The sequence below is a fragment of the Erythrolamprus reginae genome, chromosome 1 (assembly GCF_031021105.1).
Source record: "Erythrolamprus reginae isolate rEryReg1 chromosome 1, rEryReg1.hap1, whole genome shotgun sequence".
NCBI classification, from domain to species: Eukaryota; Metazoa; Chordata; class Lepidosauria; order Squamata; family Dipsadidae; genus Erythrolamprus; species Erythrolamprus reginae.
Genome location: NC_091950.1, coordinates 64624668 through 64650329, shown reverse-complemented (window position 1 = coordinate 64650329; position 25662 = coordinate 64624668). Strand labels below are relative to the sequence as shown.

Here is a 25662-nt window from a genome sequence, read left to right as displayed (position 1 = left end):
TGCTAAATAAATGTGCAAAGAATACCACACTGATGATTAAATAGACCTCATGGGGACATACAGATACATACAGTTTGTATTGTGAAAAGGAAGGAAGAACCATCATCATTGTTTGGGACCAGGTTTCTAAGCAAATTAGGAACTCCTACCAGATTTTCTCTACCTCTTTCTATTTTCAGCTGTGTTTTGAAAACATGGGCTGCCTGTAGAAATGTTTGTGTTTGACAGTATTCGGAAAGTTTGGTTTTGTCAGTGGACACATGGGAAGACAGAAAACTTGAGTGTGGCCAAGGGAAAAACTGCCAGTATTTCCTCAACAGACTGCTTGCACGTGTTGGCGATATATAGTCAATGAGAGATGAAAAACAATGTTGAGAAGGGAGAAATGGCCGAATGTGTGTCAAAGGTTATTACAACACACACACACACACACACACAGTCCCCATCTCTTTTGGGATGCATCTCAGCATTTACAAAATTATATGGTTCTGTGGAACCCAGTTTGAAAAATCTTGATGTACCCTGATTCTCTGTAACTCGTATCTGGCTTCAGTCTAGACAGTGCTTTTCAATTATTTTCTGTTACGCCCCCGCTAGGAAGAAGAAAACATAGAAACATAGAAGTCTGACGGCAGAAAAAGACCTCATGGTCCATCTAGTCTGCCCTTATACTATTTCCTGTGTTTTATCTTAGGATGGATATATGTTTATCCCAGGCATGTTTAAATTCAGTTACTGTGGATTTACCAACCACGTCTGCTGGAAGTTTGTTCCAAGGATCTACTACTCTTTCAGTGAAATAATATTTCCTCACATTGCTTTTGATCTTTCCCCCAACTAACTTCAGATTGTGTCCCCTTGTTCTTGTGTTCACTTTCCTGTTAAAAACACTTCCCTCCTGGACCTTATTTAACCCTTTAACATATTTAAATGTTTCGATCATGTCCCCCCTTTTCCTTCTGTCCTCCAGACTATATAGATTGAGTTCATTAAGTCTTTCCTGATACGTTTTATGCTTAAGACCTTCCACCATTCTTGTAGCCCGTCTTTGGACCCGTTCAATTTTGTCAATATTTTGTCAATATCAATTGTTCAATTGTCAAAACATATTGCGTCCGTCCCCCCCCCGCTCTCCACCACAACTGTAAATAGTATAATTTGTCTATAAAAATACACCTCTACATAACATTTTTTCTTATTAACATTAAACAGATTTTTAAAAAGAAAAATATAGATCAACCTGCAACAAAGAATAACTTTATTAATATTGTTTTAGTCTGTAACAGAAAAGACTTAAAAGTCTCAACTTGCCTGAAACTAAAAAATAAATAAATCTTTATTTTTAAACTGTAAACATTTTTTGATGATTTGATACTGAAAAATAACATTAAATGTAATCAATATATGATAATAAATTCAAATTGATCAGCAACATTAACTCCAGAGCACAATATATAAAACACTTTTGACTGATAAAACAAAAATGAATAAAACAATTTGTGCCTTCTTTAGGACAGGTGCCTTTTATCAGCTGCCTGAATGCAGGTCTCTTTGTGCTGGGAAAATCCAGGCCAGCTTTTCTGAGGACTTTCTGATTGGGAGAAAGGAGAGGGAAGGCAGGCAGACTCTTTTCTAGGCAAATCCCAAAACAAAGCCAAATATTAACTCCCGCAATAGAGGAAAAACAGTTCTCCGGATCCTACCTTCTTTATGTTGCAGGTTCTGGACATCCAGCTCCAGCCATTAAAACATTGCAAAGTTTCCCACGTTGCCTCACCCTGTAATTTCACTTCTGCACATGCTCAATAGCAGGATTCAACCGAAATACAGCTGAGGGGTTTTTTTAAGCTGTGGAAGAGGAGAAGCCATCTGAACACAGAAAAATCCCCCCCAAATCCCCCCCCAAAGATGGTGGTGCCTACGGATCTGATGCCCCCTTGGCATTGCTCCATGCCCCCTATTTGAGAAACACTGGTCTAAGACAAGTGGGGAAAGGCTTTGGCAAAAGATACCTCTACAGAGTACACATAATGAAGACAAAAAGAGAGGCTCCAGGAAAAAAAGAACTTTTGGTTTTAGTGCTCTCCCCCCCCCCCCAAAATTATACTTTTGCACAAATATTTAGGGTGAGATGTGAATGATTTCTTATTCATATAACAACAGATGTGATCCGTGTGAACATTTCCAAATATGTTTGTATATATCGTAATTTTGATATTAAGTAGTGAGAGGAAAAAACAGAAAAGACCCAATCATCAGGGTGGTTAGACTTCAGCAATATTTTCCAGGCAGCTGTCAATAAAATGTGCAAGAGATTATTATTTTTCACAGAGACTTTATTGATCTTGGCTTTGTTCAAGCTCAGAAATCTGTTTATAGCAGCCCATAAAAAGACAGAATACCTCTTTTTACTGAAGGTTAACATGGTTTGTTTATTTAATTGAATGAAAATTATTTTATTTTGTCTAAATGTCATTGTTAATACATTTTCAAGAATTTCTAGATTCTAAGAGCTGGGCTTGGAAGAAGGAGAACCAAATTAACAAGTTCTTTTTCCCCCTAAACTAAACTATAAACTAAGCTAACTTAAGTTAAACTAAACTACCGTAAATCATAGATGAAAATAATTGGACTTTAATATGTTTTTTAAAAATTATATCATTAGCATGTGTGCATTTTGTAATCCATCCTACTATATTATCATTTTAATAATAATAATAATAATAATAATAATAATAATAATAATAATAATAATAATTATAGTAATAATAATAATAATTTATTATACTTGTATGCCTCCCCTCTCCGAAGACTCGGAGCGGCTCACAACAAAATACAGAGCACAAATCTAATATTAAAAACAATTATAAAAACCCATTATAAAAGTCATACCGTCCAATTAAACCATACATAACATGAAACAGCTAAGGGTCAGTTACTTCCCTCACGCCTGGCAGCATAAGTGGGCTTTTAGTAATTTGTGAAAGGCAAGGAGGGTGGGGGCAGTCCTGATCTCTGGGGGGTGTTGATTCCAGAGGGACGGGGCTACTACAAAGAAGGCTCTTCTTCTGGGGCCCACCAGAAGACATTGTTTTGTCAACGGGACCTGGAGAAGGCCAACTCTGTGGGATTTGTGCAGCAGAAGGTGGTCCTGAAGGTATTTTGGTCCGATGCCATGTAGGGCTTTATAGGTCATAACCAACACTTTGAATTGTGACCGGAAACTGATCGGCAGCCAGTGCAGGCCGCAGAGTGTTGAAGAGACATGGGCATATCTAGGAAAGCCCATGATAGCTCTCGCATCTGCACAATCTGAAGTTTCCAAACACTTTTCAAAGGTAGCCCCATGTAGAGAGCATTACAGTAGTCGAACCTTGAGGTGATGAGGGCATGAGTGACTGTAAGCAGTGATTCCCTGTCCAAATAGGGCCGCAACTGGAGCACCAGGCGAACCTGGGCAAACGCCCTCCTCGCCACAGCTGAAAGATGGTGATCTAATGTTAGCTGTGGATTGAGGTGGATGCCCAAGTTGTGGACCCTCTCCGAGGGGGTCAATAACTCCCCCCCCCAGGGTAATGGACAGACAGATGGAATTGTACTTTGGAGGCAAAACCCACAGCCACTCTGTCTTGTCAAGGTTGAGTTTGAGCCTGTTAACACTCATCCAGACTCCAACAGCCTCCAGGCACCGACACATCACTTACACCACTTCACTGACTGGGCATGGGGTGGAGATGTACAACTGCGTATCATCAGCATGCCCTTTTGCCTTAAAAAACATTTGAGTACATGGATTTTTAACATTTAAGCAATCAATACATGACTTTTTCCCTTGTTCCTAGGTCTATGGAAATTAAAGAAAAGGAAGATTTTTAAAAAGCAGCTTTGGGAAGGGAGAGCAAAATATTTAATTAATACACTTTCATTCGTGGCAACCAGAAGATAGATTTGATCTAATAAAATGCAAGTCCCTTTTGAAACTGTCATATTTTTGTTAAATCCATATCCACAGAAACATGCAATATAAAAGTATATTAAATTGCTGAATATAAATGCAATAACACCAGCTGTGAGTGTAGACTTATTAGAATGATATGCATTATGCTTATGAAGAAAATTATAATTAAACAAGTCACAGAGCATATTGTTTCAAGTTGTTAGTAGCAGTATCTCCTGATACAGGTATATCATGAAGTACTTCATGTAACATTACTTATTTATATGCTTTGTAAAGATAATGCAACTTTTAAAATTTAATTATGTCAATCACTCAGTATTCCAGAGGTATGACCTTTGCTGATTCTTCTAATATGGTAATATGGAATAATTGTTTTGAATCATGGATATTACATCAGTTATTATCTATAAAGCCTTTTATGAAATGAATCTAAACTATTCAAGGAACAATTTCACCACAGTGCAATTGGCCTGTCCCATTGGTGCCACTTCAGAAGACAGTTTTTAGCCCAATGCACCCTACCAAACCAGCTCTTTTACAATAACAAAGGCTATATAATTCATTTGTGTTCTGGTTATCAGTTAATTTTATATAGTTACTATATTATTACTTAAGATAAAAACCTGTATTCCGAAGTGCAAATAACCCCCCCATCCCTTGACACTTCTCTTTTGCATTATCATATCTCTAAATGAAAGGAGGCACAATAAATAAATTATTCCCAGTTTTGGGTTCAAGCATCATTGGTAGTCTTTAAAGTTACTACTGGTAATACTGCACAGAGGACACCAAGAAATTTTTTTTTAAGCATCCTGAATCTCCAAATCTTTAAGATTTCAGAAGAAATACCAAAAACTGAGGTGGCACAGCAGGTAGAGTGCAGAACTGCAGGCCACTAAAGCGGAAGCCCCCTGGCTGTATTGGAAGGTGACAGACGGGCGGCGGTGCTTCTCAGCGGTTCTCCCGAACCCAAACTTTTGACAAACTTTTCGGGTTCGGCATTCAGTAGAACGCCGAGAAGCGCCCAGCTGTTTCAGAAGGTGACAGCTGGGCGGAAGCGCCCATTGGAGCGCCGTTTTTGCGATTTATCGGTTTTCCATTGTTTCCTATGGGAAACATTGTTTCGTCTTACGAACTTTTCACCTTACGAACCTCCTCCCGGAACCAATTAAGTGCATAAGACAAGGTATCACTGTATTATGGTCTACATACAAAAATTGCTGAAATCCATATTATCGTAGGAATGGTGGTATCTTCAATTTATTTGCATTAAGATCCAACTACTTTCTCCTTCAAACTTATTGTAATGTTTTCTCAGTCCAGACCAAGCCTATTTTATTTTAATTTTTATCATTTATGCTGAAAGGCGGGAACTGTGAGTGCTATTAAGCCTGAAGGAAAAATACAAACATTCACATAATATTGGTTATTTTTGCTGAGAAAATAATTTGTATATGTAATTTACATTTTTCAACCTGTTTTTTGTATGTGTGTATAGACAGTAGCAATTTATTGGGAATTCTCTTGTTTATAGCTTTGAATGAAACAACCATCATTTGAAGAGTTTTTTAAATATCCAGTTATGTGAAATTTTCAGTTAGGGTTATTTCTCATACTTTAGAGTGCTATTAACCCAACAGTATTAGTTTTCCTGTATTTTATTGTAGTAAATCTGGCAGACAAGAAGTATAAATATTTTTATTTAATGTTGTACAGTTATAAGTCTTAGGAAATAGATAAATAGATGTAATTACCCTGGAATTAATTACCAAAAATTGGTGGGAGGGGGTTATTTTTTTAAAAAAAAACTTGATGAAAATGAATAATAAAATATGTATTCTTATGCAGACAGGATATTCGATTAGTTTTGAACCTGGATGATCCATGTGGCAGCACCCTTGTAATTTGTTGTTTTCTATATCGTTTGATAAGAGCATTAACTGACTATAAACTTCATATTTCTACGTAATGCTTACTTAGCATCTTAGCATCTTAGAAGATTAAAGCTCTGGAAGAACTTTGCCAGAAGATTTCATATCATTTGTATTTTGCTAGAACATGACTTCTTCTTATAATTCATCCTTGTCTTTATTTTTTTTTAATCTGTTTTACATCTCCAGTCTATTTTTTTTCAGAAACTGATCTCAATTTTTCAAGTGAAATACTGTATGCTTAGCTGGGCAACTTTGGGGATTCTTTAACGTTGATACTAATTGTACTGGTTAGAGCCCAGAAATTGAAATTGAAGTTAAAATCCAATACATTTGGAGGATACTAACTTTGGGAAGGTTAATCAACAATATTTTAAATATATTGCTAGTTCCTAATTTAGAAGTAGAAGAAAATATGCAGAGTTTAAGAACTCAAACCCCCACTGCAGTAATGTCAATAAAGTGTAAGAGAGTATGGTATACTATTCCAGGTGTTGCACTATAGTATAACCAAAGAAACACAGACCTTCACTGGATGATTGAATCAGTCATAATCTCTCAGGTCAACCTGCCTCACCTGCCTGGGTGGAGGGGAATGGCAGAAAAATGTAAGTCTGATGAGGTTTTGGAGAAAAGCTAAAATAACTAACAAATAAAATACAATTTAGTTGAAACACTCAAAATTACTTGACATCCTGAAAAAGAAGTCATGGCAGCAATACTATACAGCCTACCCAACCTAACCAAATACATCAAGACGGGAATAACAAGAATCATGGATTTTATCAATCTTTACCTAAGCACATAATTTCAGTTCTACAGTCAAATATATAAACAACCATAGAATCACTGTTTTTAGGAATAATAGCAGAAACCATAATGCAATGCCTGGAATTGATAGCATTCCCATGCACACAATCCAAAGTATGGGTCAAATATATAGACATCTTTGTGTCTAAACACTATCAGACCATATGCAAAAGAGGTACTTTTAATCCTAGTATTTTCAGTTTGTTGTAATCCATTTGCTTTGTGCAAAAGTTTTGTGACAAGAGATTAGTCATGCCAAGTGTATCGGTGGTAATTGAAATGGATGTCCATGTGCCGCTTCTATGTTGGTTGAGGCAGGCCGGTTACCATTTGTTGGGTCAAGAGAAAGGGAGGGTTTTGCCTTCTCTTTCTGCTCAAGATCCCCATGTACAATTGATGAGCCACTGTGTGACACAGAATGCTGGACTCAATGGGCTTTGGTTTGATTCAGCATGACTCTTCTTATGTTCTTAGATTGTTGACTACCCATGTGAGTTTGTAGCAGTTGAGTTTTTTTTCTTAAGGCTAAAGTTACACATTTTCAGTTTCAGGTCAGAGAAGGCATTGTATGCCTCACTGTTCTCTGCACTAAAAGACCTGGAAAAGTACTGTGAATCTTAATGCATGCAAAAGATACAATGAAAATGAATTTAAGCACTCAGTTGTTTGTTGTTATTATTTTTTTAGATGTAGAAACTTTCTTACTCACAACTACATAATGTATAATGAGAGGATGTTAGAAGGTAGGCAGTAAGAAGAACTGATAATAACCAAGTTCCTAAGAGGTCAGTAAGGGGCATACATAAGTGCACCAGAGTGCCTACTGTCCCCTGTCTTATTGTCTCTGCTATATCTCATATATCTTCTCTTCTCTTCTATACCTATATCTTTTTCTGCTATTCTCTCATAGCTATATTTCACTCCTTTATTTTCTCCTCTATTCCCCCTTTAATACATTCTACCTGATTATATCCTCTATAACCCTCATTGTGTATTATTGTGTATTGGACAAAACAAATAAACAAAAATAAATAAATTAAAATTATATACACAATAGCAGTATTATGAGGACATAGAGAGAAGAGGCATAATATATAGTCACAATTATTTTATACTGCAAATTGAGAAAGAGAATCCACAATCCATGGGCCTTGCTCTGTTCACACTTCTGTGGATGGAACCAACTCAGCATGCTGAGAGTATGTCTGCATACTGAAGGACTGTGGAGATAATGTTAGGGAAGAAAATGATTAGAAGCAATTTGTTAGCGGAGCTCAGTTGCTTTTCAGGTTGTCAACAAGTAATGAAGCAGGGATGCCAATCGACAGGTGGACGTATCTGTTCGGTGGGAGGTAGGAGAAAATCAGTTCCAAGTGCAATTGCCCTAATTGAGGCTGTGAAGAGATAAATGGGAGAAGTTTGTAACAGCTGGAGTTTGCTCTGAAAGAAAACTTTGACCATTAGTTATAATCTCAGGTGTTCTTTCAGTCGTCATGGTAATGCCTCAAAAAGCTATCAGCTAAAGTTGGGAGGGAGAATCACAACCAAATTGGAGTGGGGGGGACTGAAGACATACCAAGAAATAAAATGAGGTTGAAACAGATTCAGCATTTTGATTGCTTTCAAAGAACATGTACCATGATTAGAATAACTTTAGTGATCAATACAGCTACCCTGGGTCTATATTTTCAGCAATATTTAGATTGGACATTGCTTGTTTGGTTCCATCCATATCAGTAATGGGTTCTAAAACTCCTTACTAACAGTTTGCATGCGCGTGACTCTTCTGCACATGTGCAGAAGTATCCTGAGTGGGTAGGCAGAGACTCCTGCCAATTATGTACCAGTTCTTAGAACCGAGCTGAACTGGGAGAAACCCGCCACTGATCCATATATATATGCAGACATAGATTCCCATGATCAGATAGTATACATTGCCAAGGATCAAGAGGACTGACCTTTATCCAATCTGGAAGTCTTCAAGTTACGACTAAAGAAATGTTATTTCCATGAGACCACTATTTGTTAAACAACTAGGCAATTACCTTTAATTCATTTATTTGAGATAAAGAGTTTCATCCCAGCTCCAATATTATTGTTTTGGAAAGTTATGAATATGTGTGTTTGTATATACACATACATACATATATATGTATGTATGTATATTGTGTGTGTGTAAATGTTTCCCATTTCCAAATTTATTATATGTAAAAATTCAAATAACCCACCATTATAGCAAATAGTTAAGCTTTTGGTAGCTTTCCACCCTTAAAAAAATATTAAAAGGCAAACGATAAAATCAAAGCAATGTAACTAATTGTTAAAATTGTGTTCAAAATGTCATGTAGAAAATATATCAGAAATCAGAATCAGAAATGTAAAGAAAATAAATATAGATCCCTAAAATTTATAAATAAGAAAGTTAAAATTTGAACCTATAACATTAAAACACTAAAACATGATTGGTATTATTGCATAACACAATTATTGCATAACATAACACAGAGAGTGGAATCAAAGCATGTCAAATTCAACTGCCATTGGATACTCAACTTTAACCAAACAATGTGGGGGGAAATATATAATTACAACTTCAGAAATGGTTCAGAGAGGGTAGCTTGCAACAAAAAACGGTATTTTCAAACAATTCTGTGACATCTTTTGAGGCCTATTATTTGTAGTTGACAGCTATCAGTCAGTGAAACGTAATAACTGTCCCGAGTTTTCCAATACATGAATCATCGCAGTGAACTTGGTCTCTCTCCTCCAGGAAGGAACTATACTGGATTACTGATTAAAATGTTACATGGTATTCCAACATCAGTATGGATCTAGGAGAATCCCAGACTTTGACTGGTCTGCCAGACTAATATAATTACATCTGTCTATTTCCTAGAATTAGCAAAGTCTCAATTTCCCCTGTATTTACCTTCAACTTATCCTCCGATATCTAATTGTTTACAGGCAAAAGAGCTTGGCTAATCAGGTTGAATATAATGCTTACTAGAGCAAGGGCTGAGTCAATATATTGCATTTGCAACAATCTGAAAAAGTGAGAAACAGCATGACAGATACCCGAGCAGTTCATTTTTTCATATTATGTGAAATTTAGTTTTGCCCATTATGCGATAATTTGGCCTCTTTGACACTTGGTGGGTCAGTTCACACCTTCTGATGGAGTTGTTTTTCTGGAAATAGTAAAAAAAACCAAAACCAAAATATTTTGTTTCAAGGTTATTTTGAATACTCCATGTACGTTTTAAGCAGAATCATTATAGTAATTGAATATGCCAACAACTACAAAAGCCATAGAGAATAATGTATGGTAATGGTATCAATTTTGGGAATAGACACATTATTTGCTTTTTATTCTTTTAGCCTTTTATAGTTTGCACATGGCTTGATTCCAATTGCAAGGAAAAAAATGCATGAATCTGCTATTATTTTGCCACTTTTTTGGAGTTATGATTTTCACTATTGATTTAATGGGAGAACTGCCAAGCTAATCTTCTTTGTAAGTAAAAATGGACTTAAGAGTTGCTATCTTCTGCAACATGCCTGTTCATTATGGAATTTATTTGCCTATATACTTAAAGGACAGTGGGATTATTTTTATTACCCAATTCTGAAATCAGCAGAAAAAGCCTAACCTGAATAAATAATTAGCCCAAAATATCGCACTAACAATATCAGACATATTTTATATTTTGTATACCAATTGTGTTTTATTGTTGTGTGTTTGTTGCATTTGTATACTAGCTTTTTTGCAAAATAAAAAGATTTATCATTGAAAATGGAGCAAAACAAGTTAAAAAATGATCTTTGAAATGAGAGGTTTCCCATTTTGGACTCCCAATTCCAAACTATTTCCTCATTAATCTTCAGATTTAAATTAATTCTTTTTACATATATTTAAAGTTTAATTTGATATAAATAAGGTGGCCTCCTCCTAATGTTACCCAAGTTTCCCCAAAAATAAGATCCCATCTTACATTTTTTGAACCCTGAAATAAGTATTTGGCCTTACTGCCATGCATACAAAAGCCTGATTGGGATTATTATCAGGGGATGACTTATTTTGGGTACCTATAGTATAACGTGATCATATATTAAACAGGATGCAGTTTCCCTTGGGGTAAACCGAGGTCAAACCAGAGTGGTAGAACCCACAATTTGTTCATAGATCTAAGGTTAAAGGGACTAACTGGGAAAAAAATATTTACCTATGATCTGAGACCATTATTAACAGTCTGCACTGTCATATATGCAATTTTCTATACTGCTCATTTCATTATGTTAATTATTTCAGTATTAGATTATTTTATACGTGAGAGGAAACCTCAATACCTGTTTTTGCCACTTCCGACATTCCAAATGAGATTATTTCATTTCAGTGGTAGACCATTTCATGTCTCAATGCTGTAGAGCAGAGGTCACAAACCTTTCAGACTTTTAGTGGGGACTACTAAATTCATAATTTAAAATCCCGTAGACCACTAATATGATTTTTTTTTAAAGATAAATAGTCTTTAGTGCAATATTTAAAATGCAAATAATTTTTCTACAAACCACCAACATTTTCTCATGGACCGCCAGCCAGTGACCACTGCTATACAGCATGTAGGCCCCCTTCCCCAATCCATTTTTATGGTCATATAGATCCCCACACAATTTGCATTCTGTGTTTCCAGTCATCCCAGAAAAGATGAAAGTCTTTTCTCTAAAAAAAGGTCTCACTTGGTATGCTTTGATTTGAAATTAGTGTTAGAGCTCATGGTCTCAATTGGTACATGTTAATATTTATGTTGGTATGGATAAGCAGCAAAGGGTGAAGGTCCATATTTGTGGGTTGGTTTCCAAATATTTCATTATTAGGCTAGGTAACCTCTTCAGTGGAGTTTAGGGGATGTCATTCTCGGTGTTCTGCATCCCCTAAACTCTGCTGAAGAGGTTACCTAGCCTGGTAACAAAACGTTCAGAAACCAACTCACAACCTTGGAGAATGAAACATCACCCTCATCAAATGTTAAGACCAATGAAAGACTTATTAGTTGCCTTTTTCAAACTATCAGAATTCCTTTATCCCATTTTTCCTGAAGGAGTTTGGCTGGCCTTAACATATCTGAATGCTATCCAATGATCCTGTCTGTTGTTAATGTCCTATTATATTTTAATTCAGTGACTGGATCATTTCAGAAACAGTTATTACGACTGCAAGCATGCTTCATAAACTGCAAATTTCAGTTTAGTGACAGCAAAGCATCCCTGCCTACATTATATGCTGCCTCTATTTTGAATGATCTATTCTATAAATTACATTAACCCATACAGTTAGTTCTTGTCTTACAACGGTTCACTTGGTGACCGTTCAAAGATACAATGGCACTGAAAAAATGTGACTTATGACTGTTTTTTTAATGTTACGTCCTTTGCATCACTCCCATAGTCATGTGATCAAAATACAGATCTTGGCAACTGGTTCATATATATGAATCTTGCAGTGCCCCACGGTCATGTGATCATCTTTAGTGGCCTTCTGACAAGAAAAGTCAATGGAGAAGATAGATTCATTTAACAGCCAGATTACTAATTTATCAACTACAGTGATTCACTTAACAATTGAGACAGCAATGGTTGTAAAATAGCATAAAAATCATTTAACAAATAGTACTCACTTAAAAGAAATTTGAGGCTCAATTGTGGTCATAAGTCGAAGACTACCTGTACTAAAAGATGGGGGGACCCATGTTCAGAGAGCTCTGAGCACTTCTCATTTCAACGCATACAAACATACCAATAAAGAAAATATTTTCCTTTATTGGTATGTATGTATGTATGTATGTATGTATGTATGTATGTATGTATGTATGTATGTATTAATTTTTTATGGCACCCATCTCCCCTATAAAGTGACTCTGGAGAACTTGAATGATTGAAGATACAACTTCCAAGCATATTTTAAAATAAATTTATGAAAGCATTAAACTCACATAAGAAATAGGTCCTGTTTGTTCAATTACTTCCTCTACACAGTTCTTTAGTACTGTCCTTGCCAAGGTTTCTTTCCTGGTTTGAAATAGATGTTACTTTATCTAGCTAGCTGTCCTTTAATTGGTTTTGATATATTACTGATTCCATTTCTCTACTGTTAAGCTTGCTACTCACTAAGAATATACAAGATGTATTTCATTACCTTAGCTACTTGCAAACTCTGCCAAATAAAAGCATGAAATCTGCTAAGACGGCGAATCTGACGTAGGTTGAATGGATAAATTCTTGCTGCATGAGGGGGAAACTCCATGGTTACAATAATTAATAATCATAATGAGAATCCTAAGAGAAACCTCAACAAAGGAATAGTACCCAGCTAAAACCCTGCAATGAAATAGCTGAACTCTAGAGAATAGAAAAATCAAATTGATTGGAAATAATAGGCTAATTGGTCATCCTTTGTCTCTTGTTTTCCAAAATGTGGGTCTTTGTTAAGGTCAGTTTCTCTGTTTGTTAAGCAGTTGCTTAATAAATACCCAGTTCTTTTACTGAACACAGGCAAAAATACAGTGCTATTATATTTATTTACAAAAGATTACAAGGAAGAGAATAGAAACATATAATTAATTAGGAGATAGTAGCAGGTTGCATCCCCTTTGCATATTTCAGGTAGAAATAGAGTTACCGCTTGCTGTTCTTAGATGATTCTGGATTAATGGAATGAACAGTATATTAATTAGTGTTACATATTTTATTGGCCTTCTTCCATTTTGTGTGTGTGTGTGTGTGTGTGTGTGTGTGTGTGTGTAAATACAGTATATGCATATGTAGACATACATGCAAACATATATTTATACTCTATATTCTTTTGGTTGTGTTATTACTGAACACTTACGTTTTACTAATTATATTATCTGGAGCTCATGTATCTGATACTATAATGGTGCAGCTGTACTTTCTCTGTGTTAGGAAAATGATTTCCAATTGCTCATGGTATTACCAGATTTAGTTTACCTAATATTTGAAAATTTTGAACCAATGCAATTTTATTTAAAAGAAAATTCTGTTGTATTTAAGTAGGATTGCATGGTAAACATATTATGTTTAATTAGACATAATAATCTACACATGATAAATGTCTAGTCATAAGAATGACTTATTCACCACTTTTAATAGCACAACATATTTACCCAGAGATGCTACCAACCTGTTATAACAACTCAGTTTATAGGATTAATACTTTTAATCATCTTTAGTTCTCTTCACAAATTCTTTGCATGCAGGAACAATGGAAGTAGATTCAATACAGAGGGAATATCATTTTACTTGGAAGTTATTTTCCAATATTTGAAAGGGCAAATGAATCCATATACCAATATCAGGAAATGTTATGGTTGGTTGCACAATCAGCCAGATATTTAGATTGTATTTTGCATTTTTATCCACTTATCAAGTCCTTCCCAAAAACCTTTGTCAATGCTGATGGTATTCAAGTGGCACTTCAGAAGTTTTGGGATTGCACTTAAGGTCCCTATTAGTATTGGTAGCATCTTTGCTTTTCTTTGCCACAGTGTTTCTTCTTTTATTTGCAGGTCTTTGCATTTTGTGATTTTGTCCAACTTTTTCATGTTCTATTATGTTTTATGTTTCAGTAATCTACAATTAGATTCATAATCTAAGTCTGATCCAAATTTAATAATTCACATTCTAACCAATCTCTTAAGAAATATAAAGGTAGCATCTAAGTATTTAGGCCAATAATGGCGAACCTATGGCACAGGTGGCACATGAAGCCATATCTGAAGGCACACGAGGCTTTGCCTTATGTCAACTCCAGCACACTTGTGTGTGCTGGCCAGCTGATTTTCGGCCTTCTGAAGGGCAGGGGTAGGTCATTTTCACCTGTTGGGCTGTTTTTCACCTTTCCCAGGTTTTAGAAAGCCTCTGGAGCCTGTCGATGGTAAAAACAAGCCAACAGGCCAACCAGAAGTTTGGAAATATGGGGGGGGGGCCTTGCATGCACATGCATGAGGCAAGGACCATTGCATTGTGGGTGTGGGCATGCACCATCGCATTGTTGTTAAATTTCTAGACATCAAGGAAGTCTTTTAAGTATAGCTCTGAGGGCTCCAGTCACAATTGGTATAATAATGGATTTATTTTTCATAAGCATTCAGGTTTAGAAACATAGAAACATAGAAGTTTGACGGCAGAAAAAGACCTCATGGTCCATCTAGTCTGCCCTTATACTATTTTCTGTACAGTATTTTATCTTAGGATGGATATATGTTTATCCCAGGAATGTTTAAATTCAGTTACTGTGGATTTATCTACCATGTCTGCTGGAAGTTTGTTCCAAGGATCTACTACTCTTTCAGTAAAATAATATTTTCTCATGTTGCTTTTGATCTTTCCCCCAACTAACTTCAGATTGTGTCCCCTTGTCCTTGTGTTCACTTTCCTATTAAAAACACTTCCCTCCTGGACCTTATTTAACCCTTTGACATATTTAAATGTTTCGATCATGTCCCCCCTTTTCCTTCTGTCCTCCAGACTATACAGATTGAGTTCGTGAAGTCTCTCCTGATACGTTTTATGCTTAAGACCTTCCACCATTCTTGTAGCCCGTCTTTGGACCCGTTCAATTTTGTCAATATCTTTTTGTAGGTGAGGTCTCCAGAACTGAACACAGTATTCCAAATGTGGTCTCACCAGCATTCTATATAGCGGGATCATAATCTCCCTCTTCCTGCTTGTTATACTTTTAGCTATGCAGCCAAGCATCCTACTTGCTTTCCCTACCGCCTGACTGCACTGTTCACCCATTTTGAGACTGTCAGAAATCACTACCCCTAAATCCTTTTCTTCTGAAGTATTTGCTAACACAGAACTGCCAATACAATACTCAGATTGAGGATTCCTTTTCCCCAAGTGCATTATTTTACATTTGGAAACATTAAACTGCTGTTTTATGTACAAGTACTTAATCAGTTTTTCTAATCGTTTTTGTTCAACCTTCTTTTCCATACCTGTTTTATCAGTCATGTTATGAACAAGATGCTTGCCTGTTTGGATCTTAAAGTTATATAAAATCTTAACCCTTAACCCTTATTTTCTAAACCATCTCAACTTAATGGTCCCAGTAGTTTTTTTTTAACAGTCGAATCCAAAATTCTGGCAAAGTTATTACTATTTTATTGGCTTCCCAAATCCAGTGCACATGATAGCATAAAAATTTGGAAAAAGCAAACAAACATAAAAACATTAAGCAAGACAGACAGCCCAGATTAAAATGATCTAATACACTACAACATCAGGAATACAAAATAGTGGCCTAGGAAAAATATTAAGCATCAACCCCAGGCCAATGACCAAAGCCAGGTTTCCAAGTTTTCCAGAACTCTAGGACCTTATCTCTTGTTGCTGTTCCAAATACAGTACGTATGCTGTTCTGAAGTCTTCTTCTTTGATTTATTCTTTCACATGTGAAGAACATTGTTATTTTGTAAAAAGAGATGGAACTTACTGGGTGACTTTCGGCCAATCACTCTTGCTGTCTCAGAGGTTTGTTGAAAGAATAAAATAGGAGATCCAATTTGTCTTTTCCAAATATTTCCTATATGATGTAGGCCCTTTTAATGTTTTCATAGATTCACAGAGTCCTGTGCATCTTCTTGTCAGATTTCATCTTGCTTGGCACTGAAATGTCGTGACAGGTTAGTCATTATAATTGAATGTAATTGCCATTCTCTTGACATGCAGTGTGCAACCAAGTAGCTCCCTGGAAGGGGAGTGTTCATCAGAGGGAGGGGATAAGAATTATTTTCAAAGGTGAAGCTTACATTCCTGCATTAAAATTGTAATTTCATTTTCTTCTATTTCTTGGCCTCTGCCAGGTCTCTGCATGTATGTGAATGCATAAAATGATAAGAGGTTGACTAAAATTTGTGGTATGAAATGGAAGAATCTGACACAGGCCTGACATTTTTTTATGTCAATTATAAGTTATACAATCCAGTTCTATGCTACTAGTGAAAAATGAACTAAAATATGAAAGGTCATGCAAGAAAAAAAGAGATTAGTTTTATAAAAAGGTGAACTACATTGCTAGCAGGATCCTGTGATACTACTATAGGCAATTAAAATTGTGCAATGCATCATGTTATAGAATAATAATAAATATAATTCAAAGAGCAAAGTCATTAAAAGTTTATTCAGTCAATGACCTATAAGAATTGTCTGCATATGGAAAAACACAAGTTTAATTCATTATTGCAAACTACCCTAATATAATAATTAATAATATAAATAATAACAGCAACAATAAAGTATTAATTTGAGATAATGTTGCAATTTCTACTGATTGGCCTATGTTTTGATAGGCAAAACATAGGCAAGGAACATGTTTGCAGTATCTGATCCTGCTTTGCTGTGGATATCTCTGATGGAAAACTTCCTTGGAATGAATTGCCTTCATAATTTTTTTAAAAATGTAATTTTTAAAGTTAGCAGATACAAACATAAAAAACTAATACAAATAATAAAAATATAAGCATTAAAAATAGAAAATGCAGAGAAAGGAAAGAAGGAAGGAGGGAAGAAAAAAGAGGAAGCAAGGAAAATAAGAAGGAATAATAAATTATATAAAGAAATAAAATAATTCTGCCTTCATTAAGACAAGTACTTATCATCTTCTCTAATACTACAACAAAATAATGTTTACTTTTAGAAATAGCACAGTCATGTTAAACAGTCTAGTCATACACATTCAAATCAGTCAATACAATAATAATATTACAAGCCTGTCTTTGTCTTACATATCAGACATACATTACAGCTTACACATACATCAAACTATCATCGAACACATAGAACTTACTACATCAGTCACAGTGAATTATTAGAAAGAACAGAGAGAGAATCATGCTTTCTTGCTACCCCTTATGGCAATTTGCAACACTACCTCTTAAAGCTAGAGTACTTCAATACAAACAAACATTCATTGTTAACTTGTTTGTATATTGCACACCCAACTGTCTTGTACAGAGTACTAACACAAATGAAACCAGCTGATGTCTTATTAATTAAAAGGCATATACAAATAATAAAAAACCACAAGAGTAACTTGGATGACTTTCTTATCTTGGATTTACAACAGATACGTGTTAACTTTATGAAGAAGTTTCTGAGAAGTAACAACAATAAAATGAAAAGAGATAAACGTTGAATACTATTGAATACTATTCAAAGTTCAACTTCTTTTAACAGCAAAAGGAAAGGTATATAAAGTTTGTTCAACAAGGTTCTTAAAATTTGTTTATAAAGAAGAGATGAGATATGGGAAGGAAGAAGAGCTATTTTATCAACTTTAATGTATCTGTTTTGTATGACTGAGTAATTACTCATATCTCCTGGATATCTGCTGGAATTCCACGTTTCCTCTGTTCATGTCCTTGAAAACTCAAGGGTCGTTTAACAATTTGTAAGTCTTTTTTTTGTAATGAACATTTTTCCATTCTTAAAATCTTCATATTTTTAAAATAGCATTCCAAACATCCCACAGAAAAGATTCTTATAATTCAAAATCTTATTTCAAATACTTTGACCTCTTAATCCATTTATAATTTTCCAAAATCAATGTTCACATCTTGACTGTTTATTCCAAAATAGTTTTAAGTCCTTAATCTTGCATAAAACCAAGGATTGAAAGAAATTCAAATTGTGCAAAATAAAACTTACCTTTCTGAAGGTTTTTAATAGCCAAAATGTTATTTTCGCAAAATAATTAAGTATGCAAACCTAGTATTCTGTTAAAGGTCCTGAACTATTGCTTGGGAGAAATTGCTTTCCCTTGACTCCCAGAGCAATAAAAATCTGCCAAATACTGTTATTTTATGGTTGAGCCACTGTACAGAACATCTGTGAATTGTGCCAGGAACCCTCCTTATCCGGAGGGAAAATCTGATCTATTTGTTGGTTCCTCTGGTCTTCCGTTATTGGCTCAGTTCTTCATGCAATCCACCATTAGTCCATCATTGCTTCTTTTGAAGTATTCTGGGTTTGTTTGTTTGTTTGCTCTTTTGTTTTGCTTTTTTGTTTGATTTATATGCTGCCCCTCTCCGAGAACTCGGGGTGCTTACAACATATAAAAAACAGTAACAATGTCCTAATTCCAATATTAATATAAATTAACAGGTCTAAAGTTCGAATTTGTTTAAAAAAAAACAATTACTCTTGTTCATATGATCAAGCATTCCATTCATCAGCTAGATCACTAGATAACTAGCCCAAGCCTCTAGGCACAAATGGGTCTTCAAGTTCTTGTGGAAGGCAAGGAGGGGAGGAATAATAATCTCTGGGGGAAGTTGGTTCCAGAGGCCCTTCCCCCCACAGAGAAGGCTCTTCTCCTATGCCCCAACAAACAACATTTTCTATTTGATGGGACCCGGAGAAGGCCGACTCTGTGGGACCTGACTGGTCACTGGGGCTTATATGGCAGAAGGTGGTCTGATGCCCTGTAGGCTTTATAAGCCATAGCCAGAAGTCTATTGGCAAAACCATGAGCAATGTTAATAGATATATCCAGAAAGTCTGGGTTATTAATGGAGGGTGGATGAACAGTGGCAATATCAAGTCTCCCCTTTAACATGTGTGTGATTTATATGATGCATGTTTTGATACCCTATCCCAGTAATGGCAAACTTTTTTTTCTTTGGGTGCCAAAAGAGCGTGGGCGTGCACTATCATGCATGCATGAGTGCACACACCCATAATTCAATGCCTGGGGAGAGCAAAAACAGATTTCTCTAACCCCTGGAGGCCCCTTGAAGGCCAGAAACAGCCTGTTTCCCAACTTCTGGTGGACCCAGTAGGCTTGTGTTTTGCCCTCCATAGGATCCAAAGGCTTCCATGAAGCTTGGGGAGGGTAAAAATGTCCTCCCCCATCCCACTGGAGACTCTCTGGAAGCCAAAGATGCCCTGCCAGAGCCTCTGCGGAAGCTAAAATCAGCTGGCCAGCACATATATGCACATTGGAGCTGATCTAGGGCAACAGCTCACGTGCCAGCAGATATGACTCTGTGTGGCACCTGTGGCACCCATGCCATAGGTTCGCCATCTCTGCCCTACCCCATCGGTACTCCTGAGAGATCAATGGATAAAGTGTTGGACTATGATCTGTGACATGCAAATCGGCAGCCATGGAAGCTTATTGGATAATTTTGAAACAGTCATTCTCAGCCCATCTTATTTAAAGAATTGTTATGATTGCTCTTTGGGGGAAATTAGAGAAGGGATACTATATATGTTACTGTAAGCACCTCTTGGCAAAGTGGGGTATAAATTTAGCAAATACATGAAATAAATGTGCTTTGAATTGCATTCCCGCATAGAACAGAAGATTAGATTCTGTAGCTTTTTTCAAATTTTAAAGCTCTATTCTTTAAAAAAGAAAACATTAGCTTATTTTCAGAATATTTCCACTGTGCTGTTCTGTTAATGAGCCATTCTAAGTTTTTACAGTCTTTTAGAAAATTAAGTTATCTGTACCAATCATTGGAAATCACGGTTCTTCTGAAACACATAGAATGCACAATCTTACTTTAGTCTCTGTGTGTAACTGACTGGTTTCCACAGATGCTGCGGTTTAGGTATTTAACTGTGCTGTGGATGCTCTTTGTTTGTTTTGCAAGTAAAACAATAATGAAACAGTGGGCAACAGATAGAACTGTCAAAACAAAAAATCTTTGAATGTGTTGAACTTGACAAGATGATCCTGGAGCTAAATGATAAGGAAGTCTTGAGATTTTATGAAGTGTGGAATGTATTTTATGATTGGTTAAAAAGAAGGAAATAAAAGGAAGCTGTACATAGTGAATGTAATTATGTTTAAATGGATATAGAATTATATGGCAAAGAAAGTAAAAAAATAAATAAGGGTTTGTAAAAAGAAGGGAAATAATTAGAAGAAATTAGATAATATTAAGAAAAATTATAATAGGTAACAATATGAATAGAGTTTAAGAAATAGGTTTATACAAAAACTGAATGTAAATTGTGGATATCTAGTACTGTAAGATACACTAAAAAAAAGGTGAACTGTCAAGATAGACAGCATGTCTTTGTCATTTTTTTGTCATTTTTTGTATTTTTCTACTTTTTTCTCTTTTTTGTATTTTTGTTTAGATGTGTATATTTATGAATCATACTTACTGGTTATGTGATATTTGTTTTTTAATGTATATAAATTTAATAAAAACTATTTAAAAAAACAGTGGGCACTTGGTCATGCCTGCTAGCTTTCTTTTTTGAAGAGGCTATTTTTCTTTATTTGGTGACTGGCTCCAAATCCATCTGAAACAGACTTAAACAGAATGTGAAAAATAAAACCTATGTCATGTAATATATCTTTCTTTGAAAGGAGCTGCCATTTATTTGCTTGTATTTGTCTTACCAATCATATGTAAACTTACTGAGATTCCCAGGCACAGCATGAATATTCATTTTAGCAATTTTTGGGAAATATTTAATAAATTCTAAAACATTATCGAAATGTATATAACATTCTTTCAGTAAGGCAAATGTTCTTCCCAATATCTTATATTTAATTTTAGAGGAAATTACTGGTCAGAAACCTTTCTATTGCCTAGTTAAAAAAATTTTTTTCTATTTTTCCCGACCTCAGGCCATGCTCTGCTTAATGAAGAAAAGATAAATTAATGAAATATATTTACTTGACTAGAAAATAATTTTGAATTTAAAACAATTATTTTGAAGAATTGTGATTCTTGATTAAAACAACTAATACAATACCAACTTTATAATGTTGTCCATCCAAAGCCCTACTGAAATATTTTTTTCTTTCCTCCCATAAGGATTGTGTGTAACACTTTTGTGGCATATCCAGAAACCACACTTTAAAAAAAAGTTAGAGCCAGGATAAAAAAAGTCATTAATTCTATTGGTAGTTCTATTGATTATGATTCTATTGGTTCTGATTAAAATCAGCTGGCTGTAAAATAATCAGTTAATATTGCCTTCAAAGTTATTGAACCTTATTATTACTAACCTTTTTGTAAAGTTTACTTTTTACTCCCAGGCAATAGCTAATGTTAAAGGCTATAATCATTTGCATCTCTCACTTCTCCCCATATTTTTAACAGACTGATACTATTTTCTGCTATTCTTCTCAATATAAGATGATGATCATACACTCATAAATTTTTCAGGAATTATAGGGGGGGAGACTTGGTTTAAGGTTACATAAATATATTTGCCAGAAATGTAAAATGAGTTTTTTAGCTAAAAGAAACTTAAGTTGATGGTTTGTCAGTGGATGAAACTTTTTAGAAATAACGTGTTATCTGCCCTATGCTATTATGCAGTTGAATCTATCAATGCTCATACTTTGCATCTGCTTTGTTATTAATTCATTTTGTTCACATCTTTAATTCAAACTGACAGAGAGCCCTAAGGCTTTCATAACTTTCTCTAATGGAATCTTGCACTTAGGTCTAGTACTATTGGATGCAATTGAAATGTTAACATAACTGGCTAAGTTACCGCTATATGATCATTTTTATGTGTGTGTTGCAGCTGGGGCCACATATATCTTTGGGAAAAGTGGAGGCCTCATCCTGTATACTTGGCCAGCAAATGACAGACCGAGTACAAGGACAGACCGCTTAGCTGTTGGGTTCAGCACAACAGTCAAAGATGGCATCTTGGTACGGATTGACAGCGCCCCAGGCCTTACTGACTTTTTACAACTTCATATAGTAAGTACAGATCTTTTGTCCTTCATTTTGCCTGCAGTTTTAATGGCTATGCAAATTCATTTAAATAGCTTAAAAAAACAGACAAAAATAAACCAAAAGCAAAATCCTACTTATAAGTATTAATTAATTAATTAATTAATTAATTAATTCATTCATTTATTCATTCAATTTCTATGCCGCCCAACTCCCTAGGGACTCTAGGCGGCTCACAGCAAAAATATAAAACATCAATAATAGTACAAAACCCTCTAAAAACAGTTTAAAAACTATTTACAATACAAACAGTGAAACCTCTGCATACCGTTCATGGCTGGATATAGCTGGTTACCACCATAAGATCAATGGCCCCAGGTCTCTCGGAAAAGCCAGGTCTTTACTGCTTTCCGGAAGGCAAATAAGGTGGAGGTAGTCTGGATCTCAGGACTGGTTCCAGATGTACAAATGTAATCTTAGGCAATGATTAAGAAATTATTTTTTCCATAGTGTACATACAATGTATCTTGGACAAGTCAAAAGATAATTAAGCCTTTAAGTCTGCTTGTTTAATATTGTCAACTCTAGTTTTCATTGGACAAAATATACATTTATACTTTTGTAGATTCTGACCAATTTTTTTCAAACTCTTTGCCCATTACACTCTTATGATTTGTTTTTCCCCCCTGAGGTTCTACTGTCCAGATCCCATTACCAGATATGGACATTCTCTGCCATCAAAAGAACAGCATTTATATATTTTTTTCATTGTATTTTTTTTCCACACCCTTGGAATATCCAGATGACCATATAGGTCCTGATTGAGAACTGTTAATTATATTATAAAAGAAACATTTTTTAAAAAGCTAGAATAGTCTTAAGAAGTGGGAAATTAAATAGGGTGGAAGCTAACATTTCACTCTGAACAACCGAGTCTGAGGAGAGGGACAGCATACAAATCTAATAAATATAATATAATATATAACCATATACTAGTACAGACTGTTGCTACCTAGATTTCTGACATGTATAATTTTCAAATTTCTCAACTAAAATATCTGATATTCCTGAGATATTTGAAGTCCAATAAACCTGAGATAGATTTAATTGGGTATTACTCTCCAATTTTATTGACATAATGGATATCCAATCATAAAATGGTAAAATTGAAAATGACTCAAAGATACACATAAAGGAGGATAAATAGAATAGAATAGAATAGAATAGAATAGAAGAGTTGGAAGGGACCTTGAAGGTTTTCTTCCAACCCCCAGCTTAGGCAGGAAAGCCTACACCTCTTCAGACAAATAGTTGTCCAACATCTTCTTAAAAACTTCCAGTGTTGGAACATTCACAACTTCTGGAGGAAAGCTGTCAGGAAATTTCTCCTTAGTTCTAAGTTGCTTCTCTCCTTGATTAATTTCCACCCATTGCTTCTTGTTCAACCCTCAGGTTGACTATTCTCCAAACTATTTGGAGAATAGTTTGACTCCCTCTTCTTTGTGGCAACCTCTGAGACATTGGAAAACTGAGTCCTCTTGAGAAGGGTGGCCTAGAAATCCAAATGAATGAATGAATGAATCTGCCATCATTTCTCCCCTAGTTCTTCTTTTCATTAAACTAGACATATTCAGTCCCTGCAGCTGTTCTTCATATGTTTTAGCCTCCAATCACCTAGTCATTTTGTTGCTCTTCTCTGCATTCTTTTTTGAGTTTCCTCATCTTTTTTACATCATGGTGACCAAAACTGAATGCAGTATTCGAAGTGTGGCCTTAACAAGACATTGTAAAGTGGTATTAACACTTCATGTGATCTTGATTCTATCCCTCTGTTAATGCAGCTTAGAACTATGTTCGCCTTTTTGGCAGCTGCTGGCTCATATTTAAATGGTTGTCCACTAGGACTCCAAGATCCCTCTCAGAGTTACTAATTTTGAGCAAGGTACCACATACACCGTACCTGTCCATTTTGTTTTTCTTGCCTAAATGTAAACCATACTTTTTTCCACCATTGAATTTAATTTTGTTAGATAACGTCCAATGTTCAAGTCTATCAAGATCCTTCTGTATCTTGAATCTGTATTCTGGGGTGTTAGTTATTCCCGCCAGTTTGGTGTCATCTGCAAATTTGATGAGTTCCTCATCTATCCCCTCGTCCAAGTCATTGATGAAGATATTAAAGAGTACTGGGCCTAAAACAGAGCCTTGGGGTACTCCACTGCATACTTTCCTCCATGTAGATGTAGTTCCATTGAGCACCACAGGTTGAGTGTGGTTAGTTAGCCAATTTCAAATCCATCTGGTGATGTTACTGTCCAACCCACATTTTTTTGCTTTATCTAGTAGTAGGTTATGCTTTACTTTATCAAATGCCTTACTGAAGTCCAAGTAAATTATATCGACAACATTCCTCTGGTCCACTAATTTAGTCACTTTGTCAAAGAATGCAATAAGATTAGTCTGGCATGATCTGTTTTTGACAAACCCATGTTGGCTTTTGGTTAATACTTGGTTTGCTTCTAGGTGTTTGTTGCTTGATTATCTTTTCTAGAGGTCAAACTGATAGGTCTATAGTTTCCTGGATCTATTTGAAGATGGAACTACATCAGTTCTTTTCCAGTCTTCTGGCAGTTCACCAGTGCTCCAAGATCTTTGAAAGATATAGTTCAGTGGTTCTGAGATCTCATCTGCCAGTTCCTTCAGAATCTTGGGGTGTAATCCATCTGTCCTGGTGATTTGAACTTGTCTAGGTAGACAGGTGTTCATTTACCATTTTCTTCCCTATTTTAACTTTGTTCTTAATATGTTTTTATGGTGCTGAATAAGGAACCAATTTATGATTTATTGTGTAAGCCAAATATTGAGGGGGGGAAATGCAAAAACTATAGCATCTCCTTGCTATCTTTTTAACATGTCATTCTTACTACTCCTGTGTTTGATTTCCTCAAAAAATCTTGCATGCATACAATTATTTTAGAATTCCCCAAATTAAATGCAAGAGTAGCTAAGATTCAAGATACTATATTACTTAGTATAAACATTTAATGTATACATGGGTGTTCTTGAATCTGGCATGGTTCCTGAAATATATAGAAATACCCAGCTGCAACAGTGTTTTTGGAGTTCAAGTAAAAAAGAGTTGATAATTTCAAAATCTCTTTTTAGATTATTGTGCTCTGCTCTGCTTATGTTTGTTCTTCATCAATGTTTGGAAACTACACCT

The 25662-nt window shown here is 35.4% G+C and overlaps 1 protein-coding gene across 1 annotated transcript in view; it reads left to right on the top strand.

Annotated features, from left to right (window-relative positions):
- Positions 1–25662, top strand: part of NRXN3 (neurexin 3) — a 1550407-nt gene that overhangs the window by 1136541 nt on the left and 388204 nt on the right. The window contains exon 16 of the mRNA XM_070753995.1: positions 22285–22466. Within this exon, the coding sequence (XP_070610096.1) occupies positions 22285–22466 (182 nt within the window). The remainder of the gene's footprint in view (positions 1–22284; positions 22467–25662) is intronic.